The sequence below is a fragment of the Trichechus manatus genome, unplaced genomic scaffold (assembly GCF_000243295.1).
Source record: "Trichechus manatus latirostris isolate Lorelei unplaced genomic scaffold, TriManLat1.0 scaffold00057, whole genome shotgun sequence".
NCBI classification, from domain to species: Eukaryota; Metazoa; Chordata; class Mammalia; order Sirenia; family Trichechidae; genus Trichechus; species Trichechus manatus.
The window spans coordinates 14,188,119-14,199,440 of record NW_004443993.1 but is presented as its reverse complement, the minus strand read 5'-3'; the positions used below and the strand labels follow the sequence as shown (position 1 = coordinate 14,199,440).

The 11,322-nt window shown below is 48.8% G+C and overlaps 1 protein-coding gene across 1 annotated transcript in view; it reads left to right on the top strand.

Annotated features, from left to right (window-relative positions):
• The window catches only part of CSNK1G2 (casein kinase 1 gamma 2), a 16,617-nt gene extending 6,265 nt beyond the window's left edge, over positions 1–10,352 (top strand). Inside the window, exons 6-8 of the mRNA XM_004378667.2 lie at positions 5–125; positions 506–694; positions 10,295–10,352. Of these exons, the coding sequence (XP_004378724.1) occupies positions 5–125; positions 506–694; positions 10,295–10,352 (368 nt within the window). The remainder of the gene's footprint in view (positions 1–4; positions 126–505; positions 695–10,294) is intronic.
• Positions 10,353–11,322: the final 970 nt, after the last annotated feature.

The following is an 11,322-nucleotide window of genomic DNA, read 5'->3' as shown; positions in this document are numbered from 1 at the left end:
TCAGCCTCCGGGACGAACTGGCCACGGGCCGCAGCCCCCAGGCCGACCCGCCGCGGCCGGATGCAGAACGTGGGCTGCCGGGCCCGATGCCACAGCCCCACTCCGTGCGGGGCCGTCTCCTTCACGTAAGACTTTGGCCGAGATTTCCACACCTGTGTCCAGTCCTCCTCTCTGAGAGCATTAACTGTTTCAACAAGGAAACTCTGAGCAGAGGCCGCCGGCCGCCTGTCTGTGGAGTGAGTGGGGCAGGGTCTCCGTACTGTCGTAAAGTCCGTCTCGTCTCCCCTCCATCCAAAGGCCGTTTTCTCAAGGGGGGGCAGGGCTGGGGCACCGCCGGGCGGTGCTTTCCAGGGCCCGTCTGTAGGGGTGAGGCCCCCAGGCCCCCTAAACCAAAGGGGCACTGGCGGGTGGGAACGTGGCCGCCCCCAACCAAAATGCTGCACCAAAGCCTGGCAGCCCCACCCAGCTTTGCCCGGCCCTGTGTGGGGCTGGCTGGTCCTGCCAGGCAGGTGGCCACCGTGCACCTGATTCCAGAGGCTGGGCCCCGGCACCAGACCTGTGGGGACATCCTCCCTGGTGTGGCCGTGTGGGTCCCTCCTGCGTCCGGTGCAGCTGGAGACAAAACCGCCTTAAAGTCCCCGGCGTGGCACCGGGGGCATTTGCAGGGCCCAGGGCGGCCGCGGCTGCCGGACAGGTGGGCGGCAGTCGTGCGAGTCTACTTCTTGCTTTACAAAGTGTACAGAAATGGCATTTACGTTTCTCTGATGCTTCCTTGAAGCCATAGGACTTAGGGGCTTTTTTTAAAAAAAATTAAAGAAAAATGAAACCAATCCCGAGTGTGGTGTCTTCTAGGGGCTCAGAAGCAGGCGGCCGCCCCGGTGCCCCGACCTCCCTTCTGAGCTGGGTGGAGGGCAGTGGGGCTGGGGGACCAGGGTAGGCCCCGCCCTGGAGGGGCTACAGGAACATCAGGGCGCGGGCAATAGGAAACGGCGATAGAACTAAAAGTCGACGTGTGAGCTCTGTCCGTGCTGTTTTCTTCTGACTTGTCAACCTAATAAAGATGAGCAGAACTCACAGATGTGCAAATTTCATAAAGAGTAAGCCAAATCCACTGCTGTCGAGTCGATCGTGACTCATAGCGACCCTATAGGACAGAGAAGAACGGCCCCATAGGGTTTCCAAGGCTGTGATCTTTACAGAAGCGGATTGCGGCATCTTTCCCCCACGGAGTTGCTGGTGGATTCAAACCACCGACCTTTTGGTTAGCTGCCAAGTGCTTAACCACTGTGCCACCAGGACTCTTAAACAGTAACCCGGTTCTATGCAGATACATTGGAAACCCTAAACAGGGCTTGGTTTCCAGGAGAAACGCCAGCTACTGTGTGAACCCGCAGGGGTGCCGTGCTAGTGGCCAGGCCTCCAGCCAGCCCTGCTGTGTGCCCCCATGGCCCACCCCACTCAGAGCGGCACAAATGAAACCGCGGACACCAGACCCAAAACCACTGCACAGGGATCCAGGTAGTGACAACACTGGCAGCCACCTTGTCTGCCCTTCCCCTAAAGCAACACAACCATAAGGACAAGTCAGGCCTATACCAAAGTCAGGCCCAAGTCTCCCAAGGAAGTGAGAAGGAAAATCTCCCCAGTCCCAGGGCGTGGCCACAGGGGCAGAGCACTGGGGACCAGTTCACAGCACCAGGGAGTCCACATGCACCTAGTCTGCAAACAGCTAAGACCGGCCCCGGCCAACAAGCACACAAACCCACAATTTCCAGGGGTGCCTTCAAGACACGGTGCCTCTGGGGGAGAACATAAAAGCAGACATAAGGGTGACGTGCCATCTGGCAATTTCTTGGTGAAGGGAAAAGAGGAGAACCATGAAGTCAGGACCCACACCACGACCTTCCCATCGCCAAAGTATGCAGACACATCGACCAAAGAATCTGAACTCCCTACACTGACAGGTGGCGTTGAACTAGGAATGTTGTGAAACACCCCAGTACCGAAAACATGAACAAGATAAATGGGGAGGAGGGGATTCATACAAAGAATCAACACACAAAATTCCACATTTATCCATCAAAGCCCTAGAAGATCCCATAAAAGCAGAAGGAAACAAAAGTCAACACCTCAATAAGGGTTCCATCAAAAGCCAAATACGCTACCAAAAGACCAAAAAAAATTTGAAGATACGAAAAATCACCTTGAGTTGAAAATTGAAAATCTAAGAACAGAAACGGACAAAATAGAATTGGAAACAGCTGACTGAATTCAGGAACAAAATGGAAGAAAAAGCCTGAGAAATTAAAAATTGTTGCAAGGTACCCAAGATTCAAAAGTGGAAATTTAAGAAAGGGCATCAAAGGCAGGAAAACAACCGAGAACAAAAAGTAAAAAGGGTCAGAAAGAGAGAAAATGGAAAACAGATGCAGAAATAACACTCCTTAATATTGGAAGAAGTGAAGCAGAACTTGTATTTAAAGCTATCACCCAAGAGAACCTTCCAGAAGTAGACAAAGACCTGAATACCCACACTGAGAGGGCCCACTGGGCACCAAGGAAAATTAAACCAGCATAATCAGCTACAAGACACTTCCTAGGAAAACTGTTTGATTTAAAAGATCATGCTAAAACCCTTAGGGCCTGCAGGGGAAAAAGACAATAATTTACAAAGGCAGGAGGCGCACAATTGGCCTCAAACTCTTCGAAGGCAACATACAAAAAAAAAAAAGACCCTGTTGCCATCGAGTTGATTCCGACTTATAGCGACCCTATAGGACAGGGTAGAACTGCCCCATGAGGTTTCCAAGGAGCAGCTAGTGGATTTGAACTGTCAACCCTTTGGTTAGTGTTCAAGCTCTTAGCCCCTGCACCACCCGGGCTCCAGCACGCAAAGGAGGATTCAGTTAAAGAAAGTGTGAGCCAAGGGCTCTGCGTTCAGCCAGGCTGTCCTTCGAGAATGAAGGCTATAGGAAATCTGTTTTCAACATAAAAACTTGGGAAAATGCTACACCCGTCGGCCCTTCCTGAGCAGTTTCCTAGAAGACGCACTTCATCCCGCCAAGAGATGGAAAATGCCGGCAAAATGACTGAGGGCGAGCAGCTAAAATCTATAAATGTGCTTCTAAGACTAAAGTGAGGATGCAGGTGGAACACTGAGAGACCAGTGTTATATGTTGTGACAAAGTAGGAATAATACAACTATACAAGGGAGAAGGGAGTCAGAAACGGAATGAGCCCACCAGTTGCTTTCTAGGCATAGGCTGGGGTTACAGGAAACCAATACTGTTGGCCTATGTGTGGACGAGTAGCTGCACACTGGTCCATCCACACAGTGAAGGAGCACCCAGCTGTGCCAAGAAAAACGAGCTGAACTGATAAGGCATGACTTCTTACCTTTCCATTATAAATGAGAAAAGCAAGGTGCAAAAGTATTTACAGTACACCAACCTTCATGGAAGAAAGGAGAAGATGTAAGAAAATATTTAGGGTCTACTTATTTGTGCAGATGAAATATAGCCAGGATAAACCAGAAACAAATGAGACCGGTTACCTGTGGAGGTTGAGGGGACAGGGTGGGACGAGCAGGGGAACAGGGACAAGGTAACGTCGGGACTGGGGAGTAACATTTCTCAGGGTACAGCATTTTGTATATCTCTGACTCATGGGAAAGTTTCACATAACCAAAAATAAGGTCAATCAACACCTACTTCACACCATGTACAAAAATTCACTCAAAATGGATCAACAAACAAAATACAAGACCTAAAACCATAAAACTCTTAGAACAAAATACAGAGGTAAATCTTCAGGACCTTGCATTTAGCAACGGATTCTTATGTCACCAAAAGCATAAGCAACAAAAGACAAAATAATCAGAGTACATCAAAATAAATTTTGTGCATCAAAGGACATTTCTTTTTAAAGTGAAAAGATAACCTACAAAATGGGAGAAAATATCTGGAAATCATATATCTAATAAGGATTTAATATCCAGAATATATAATGAACTCTTAATACTCAACAACAAAAAGACAACCCAGTCAAAAAATGGGCAAAAGACTTGCCCAGACACTTCTCCAAAGAAGATAAATGGCCTACAAGCATATGGAAAGATGGTCAACATTATGAGTCATTAGGGAAATGCAAATCAAAACCACAGTGACATACTACCACTCCACACCCCCTAGGGGAGCTAAAATCAAAAGGACAGACAAGTGTCGGTGAGGATGTGGTGAAACGTAAAATGGTTCAGCTGCTGTGGAACAGTCCTGCAGTGCCTCAAAAAGTTAAACACAGAACTATCCTATGACTCAGCAATCCCACACCTAGGTATCTACCCTGAGGAAACGGAGTCCACACCAAAAGTTGCCCACGAATGTTCATACAGCACTATTCACAGTACCCAAAATGTGGAAACAGCCCGAGTCTACCACCGATGAATGATAAAATGTGGTTCATCCATACAATGGAGTATTAGTTGTAACAAGCAGATACACGCTACAGCGTGGATGAACCTCGAAAACATTATATGCTGAGTGAATTAAGTTAGATACAAAAGGACAAATACTGTATTACCCCCTTATATGAAACGTCCAGAACAGGCAAATAACAGACAGAAAATGGATCAGTAGTTGCCAGTGGCTGAGCAAGGGGAAATAGGAGATTATTGCTTAATGGGTACAGAGTTTCTGTTTGGGGTGATGAAAAAATTTTAAGAAGCAACAGTGGCAATGGCTACCCAATATTTGTTGTTGTTAGGTGCCGTCGAGTAGATTCTGACTCATAATGACCCCATGTACAACAGAATGAAACACGGCTCCGTCCACCACCACTCTCACAATCGTTGCTATCTTTGAGCCCATCGTTGCAGCCAGACGATTTAGTGATTGTAATTAATGCCACTTAATTGTGCACTTAAAAATGGTAAAAATGCCAAATTTTGTTATACATATCTCACCACAGTTAAAAAAAATGAACCAAGATGTGAGCAGTACACAAAATGGAGTAGAAACGATAAAATAAAAAACTCAGCTACTGAAAATGCACAGCCACCATCCTGAAGGAGTGGAGAACAAAAGAATTAACCTAAGTAACGTCAGAAAGCCGTCTTTTGACTGGCTCCTGTCAGGCTAAAGAACAAAAGGAAGAGTACACAAATACTGCAGATTTGATTGTCACAGGACTATGAAACCACACTGTATGTGTTCTGGTTCGAATAGATCAGTAAAGGTGTGGTACCCATCTCGTAAGGCAGGCTTCTCCCAGTCAGAGAAAGAAATTATGAACAAAGACGGGAAGGTAAGAATGAACCCTATGGTGCTGGATTGGAATCAGAGGAATCAGTACAGACTGTGGTTTTCAATATATAGAGGAATCAGTACAAACTGTGGTTTTCCATATATAAACATGCAAACAATAAATGCAGAAACTGAGCTGTATGTGTGCGTGTGTTAGCACCCACAAGCATTTCCCAGTTCCATGCACTGAGCGGCCTGTGGAGCCATGGCAGCCCGGTGCCCAGATTGTGGTGTCTAACTACCATTCACCAATAAAAGGAATCAGGCTCCTCAGAGAAATGGTGGATTCCAGGGCCAGGGCAGATAAAATAGTAAGAACTTGGAAAATCCGTAGTGCTAGAACATAAGGAGGTGCTCAAAAAAGGGCCCAGGAGCCACCCTGAAGGAGCTCCTCGTGTCTAAAACTGGCATAATGTGAGCAACAGCGTAAGACAGTATTGGATTATAACCGGCAGAGTAAACACTCAGGAGTCTGTACCGACATAAATGAATAAACAACCGAGGGAGAGGGGCAACTCTTCCTCTGTGCGGAATTCTACTTAATGACTAGAATGAATGATGGAGATATAAAATCACCAGTTAGCAAACACCAGGAATCAGTGCTGCAGGCCAGGACCTTGGATGGGTACAATTAGTGAGGAAAGTATGAGGAGAAAGTATTTCCACAGATACCTCCTGACAAGATGCCGCTTGTTAATTACAAGCATGAAAACAGGAGCTGGACTGTGAAGAACCTGCTCAGCACCCCCAGGAAGAAGACTGATGGATACCACGTGCCCCTGGATACGGCCGCTGAGACGGACACAGTGGTTTTCTTACCAAAAAAAGGCACAACCTCAGTTTCATCATGAAGCAGCATCAGACAAGCCCCAAAACAACCAGCCTCAACTCCTCACAGGCATCAAGATCACAAAAACACTGAGAACCTGTCACCACTGAATGAGGCAGGAAATGTGACGACTAAAGTAGACCTGGACCAGAAAAAGGACGGATGTTGTGCTGGTTTCCTGTGGCTGCCGTGACAAAGTACCACATAGTGGGCTGTTTGAGCACAACAGAACTTCATTCTCTCTCAGTTCTGGAGGCCAGGTGTCAGCAAGGCAGAGCTCCCTCCGAAGATTCCAGGGGAGGATCCATCCCTGTCTCTTCCAGCTTCTGTGGCTCCAGGTGTTCCTTGGCTTGTGACCGCATCACTCCACTCTGCCTGTGTGTGTCTGTCTCTTTTATAAGGAAACCAGTCATAGGATTAGAACCCACCTTACTCCAGTGTGACATGTTAACCTAACTGACATCTTCAAAGACCCTATTTCTAAATAAGGTCACATTCACAGGTACGGGAGTTAGGACTCCAAGGTATCTTTTAGGGGGACACAATTCAATCCATAACAGATAGGAAGGAACACTGATAAAATTCCGATAAGATTTGCAGTTAGTATTGTACCGATGTTAATCTCTTTGTTTCCATAACTACTATGAGTCTGTGAGATGATAAACATCTGGGGACAATATCCTGAGGGGTAAACAGGGACTCACTACTATTCGTGGAACTCTTCTACAAGTCTAAAATTATTTCAAAATTTAAAAAACTGTTAGTAAAACAAGAATGGATTTTTTTCTAATATATAAAAGCCATAATCGACACTGAACTTTCCAGAGCATTCTCTTCAAATCTCACATTAGACAGACACGTCCCCAATCACCACAAATAACACAGTCATACAAGAGAAAGTAATATATGGTAGCGGAATTGGAAAAGAAGGCAAAGTTGGCACGATTTTTAGATAATAACACCTAGATCCCCAGAAAACCCAAGGGTTACAAACAGGTAATTCATTAAGTTCGTTCGGTGTGTTTGTCCATGAAAGAAGATACCTCATTTGCAGTAGCTAAAAATTTCAAAAGTAAAAAAAAACCTACATAGTAAATCTATGAAAAATAGAAACTATGAAGAAAACATCAAAACGTATTTGAAGGACATACAAAAGTCTTGCATAAATGAGGAGATAAACCCCTATTTATCCATTCTCTTTAGATAAATCTATGATTCTAACATAATCCCAATTAAAATACCAAAAGGACGTAGAAGAGTTGATTCTGATGTATACATTAAACATTATGCTCATCCTGTGAAAACTGTGAGAGGCGGAACTCAACAGGCCTGCCTTGTTTTTCCGGGTCTCGAAAGTTCTCTGCCTTTGACAGGGTGCAGTCTTAACACTTTTCCTTTTTTTATTATTTTTTTTTGTGTGTGTGTGCGCTTTAGGTGAAAGTTCATAGAGCAAATTATTTCCTCATCAAACAATTAATACACATATTATTTTGTGACATTGGTTGCCAACCCCACAATGTGTCAACTCTCCCCTTCTTGACCTTGCATTTCCCACTTCCATTCATCCAGCTTTCCTGTCCCCTCCTACCTTCTCATACTCGCCCCTGGGCTGGTGGGCCCATTTAGTATCACATACATGATCGAGCTACGTGTATTACTGTTTGTTTTATGGGTCTGTCTCATCTTTGGCTGAAGGGTGAAACTCAGGAGTGACTTCAGTACTGAGTTAAAAGGGTGTCCGGGGGCCATACTCTCGGGGTTTCTCCAGTCCCTGTCAGACCAGTAAGTCTGGTCTTTTTTTTTTTTTTTTGTGAAAAATGTTCTACATTTTTCTCAGCTCTGTCCGGGACCCTCTATTGTGACCCGTGTCAGAGCAGTCGGTGGTGGTAGCCGGGCGCCATGTGGTTGTGCTGGACTCCGTCTGGCGGAGGCCGCGGTAGGTGGGGTCTTAACACTTTTCTATCGCTAGTAGTGGAAAATCTGAGTTCTCCTTCTCGGACAGGTTTCCACCTTACGCAGGTTCTCGCTTTTGCAGGTTTTCCTGTATTAAACATTCACGTTCATGAAGGGGAGCAATGGAGAAGGAGGCACCCACCCTGCCGGCTAGTAAAGCATGACAAAGCTACACAAGGGGCCCTGGTGGCACCACAGTTAAACGCTCGGCTGCTAACTGAAAGGTCAGCAGTTCAAACCCACCCAGTGACTCCATGGGTGAAAAACCTGGCCATCTGCTCCCGCAGATTACAGCCTAGGAAACCCTATAGGGCAGTTCTACTGTCACATGGGGTCACTGTGAGTCGAAATCAGCTCAATGGCTCCCAACAACAGTGCCAACACCTGAGCAGGCATATCAGTGGGAGAGTGGAGGCCTTAGACGTGGATCTTTATGGAGAAATCAATTCCCTGACTCAAAATCTTAGTAATTTCATCTCAGTGGGGAAGAGGTGACTTTTACAGGAAATAGAAAACGTAACATTCTGCCTTACTCCTTACAACTGGGCTACCTTCCTGATGTGGTCAACTTGAACTTTTTCAGTTCTGTCCATTTCTGCTCTGTTTTGAACCTTCTAGGTGCATATGCGTGTAGGATTCCTATGTCATTAGAAAATATCATTTTTCTCTAGTAACTGCTTCGAAGTCTCTCAGGCTGGTATTTCCACAGTGATACTGGCTCTGCTCTGTTAACATCTGCATAATGTTGTTATTTTTCTGCACTTTTCCTTTCAACCTCTCCCTGTATGTACAGCATGTCTCTTGTAAGCAGCCTGTATTGGTCTTGTTTCCAACCTTTTTCAGTTGCAATCTTTAACCCTTTTATATTTAGTGCAATTATTAACACAGTTGCTATTTGTTTTCGATTTAGCTTTGATCCTTTGTTCCTCTTTTTTTGCCTTCTCTTTGGTGTTCATCAAGGATTTTTAACGTCTGTATCTCCTCCGTTGGCTTTTTGGAGTCCCTGGGTGGTGAAACAGTTAACATGCTTGGCTGCTAACCAAAAGGTGGTGGTTCGAGTCCACCCAGAGGCGGCTAGGAAGAAAGGCCTACTTCCAAAAAAACTAGCCACTGAATACTCTACGGAGCACAGTTCTACTCCTGACACCCGTGGGGTCCCCAGGAGTGAGGGTCGACGCAACAGCAGCTGGGGCTTGTTGGCTTTTTAACTCTGCTTCTTTGTAGTTTTTAGTGGCGTCTGTAATTTCAACGTGCCGTATGTCACATCACAAATACATATAAGAGGCCTGTCGGTGCTCTGCCTGGGGGAGCCAGATCTTTCCTCTCACCCCACTTGTCATTCTGGAGCTGGCCCTGGGCTTGGACGCGCTCCGCGTCTCCAGGACTAACGGACGGAAAAGCCACCCGTGAGCCTCACACCCCCCTGGGCCCAAGTCTCTCAAGCCAAACTGAAGGGACAGTCGTGGGAGAGTCTCCAAGGTGATGAAGAAGCGGACAGAAAAATGGTCAGTCGGATGTTAGGGATCAAGTGCGATCAGGTGTCACCTCTAAACACACAGACGCGTACAAACCTGGTGGAGCGGTCACACCCGGGACGGTCCACCAAGGAGCCCTCCCCTGGCAGCTGCGAGGCTCCTGCCTTCTCTCCTGGCTGCCCAGGACGCCAGGTGCGAGGGACACTGAGCCGTTGGCCCTCTGTGAGTCTCCTGTGGCTGCCTAACTGATCACCTGCGGCTCAAAATAGCACAGGTCTATGCTCTCACTCTTCCAGGGGTCAGCAGGCCAACATGGGCCTCACGGGGCTGAGATCTGGGTGTCGCTGGCTCCTTCCGGAGACCCCAGAGGAGAATCGTCTCCTGCCTTTTCCAGCGTCTGAAGGTCCCGCGTTCCTTGGCCCGTGGCCCCTTTCTGCGTCTTCAGAGCCAGCAGCGGGCATCTTCCAGTCTCTCTCTCTGCTTCCGTCCTCACATCTCCTCTGACTCTGACCCTCCTACCGCCCTCTGATGAGGACCCTGTGAGCACATGGGCCACCCGGGTGATCCAGGGTCATCTCCCGTCTCAAGACTGTTCACGTTATCCGTGTGCAGGGTCCCTTTACGTCAAGTACCATGTCCCCAGGACCAGGGACTTGTGGAGGCCACTCTCTGACCCCAAGACTGGTTCCCCACATGGATCTGGTGCTGGCGTCCACCCATGTCACTTGTTCTTACAGGGAGGCAGCTCTGAGCCGCAGGGACCCAGTGCTGCTCCTGACCCCGGGGGCAGGGTAACAGGTGTCCACAGGGTGGGGGGCCGGCCCCTCCAGCAGCCATCTCTCCTGATGTGAACCATCCCCCGCAGAGCCCAGCGAAACACCACACCCCTCCAGGCTCTCCCGAGACGCACCTCAGACCCCAGCTGCACACAAAGGGCCCACGGGCACAGCCCCCACCCTGCAGGGTGGCCCCTGCTGCCACACTGGGTAGGGGTGTGTGTAGGGCGGACAGAGGATCTTGGATCCCTTGGGGCCCAGGGTCTGTTGTTGTTTGGGGAGGAGTGTGTCACAGACCACCCACATCAGTCCCTAGTCCACTGGCCCCTCACGGGGCGGGGGGGACTGAGTCGGGGGGACGTCCCCCAGCACCCCAAATGGAAGAAGTACGTGGCAGGCATGTTTCTCTCCTTTATTAAAAAAAAATCACAGGGGCCGCAACATGAGGGGGGGGGGGGATTGCTGGGCAGGAGCACACGTGGGCAGGGGCACGAGGGGCTGGGGGCCAGGGGGCGACGCCTCCAGGCTTCTGGGCGCATGGGTATGGGCACAGTATGTACAGGTGGGCGCCATTCTCAGGCCCCATCAGGCCAAGGGGGATGCACCCCACGCTGTGCCTGGGGGCCCGGACGCCATAGGACCGCCCTCCAGGCAGAAGGGTCTCAGCCAGGCCCTGGGCGGACGAGAACGGAACCAACAACAAACCCTCGCCTGCTTGAGGTTGGGTGGGGAGGGGCCCAGCCCCCAGAGTCCTGGCTCCCCAGGGGCAGATGGTTGGGATCAGGGCGGCCTCGGGGCACACGGCCAGCTGGGCCTGAGAGGCCCTGGGAATGGATGAGAGCACAGGCAAACGTGACCATTTAAACCAAACACACCACGAGCCCCCAGACGTCTCTACCAGGAAACGGAGCCCAGAATGCATTGCAATGTGCGTAAAAAAATAAAAGACGACGATCCCGCGCCCCGTGGTCAGGGCCGGCGGCTCCGGC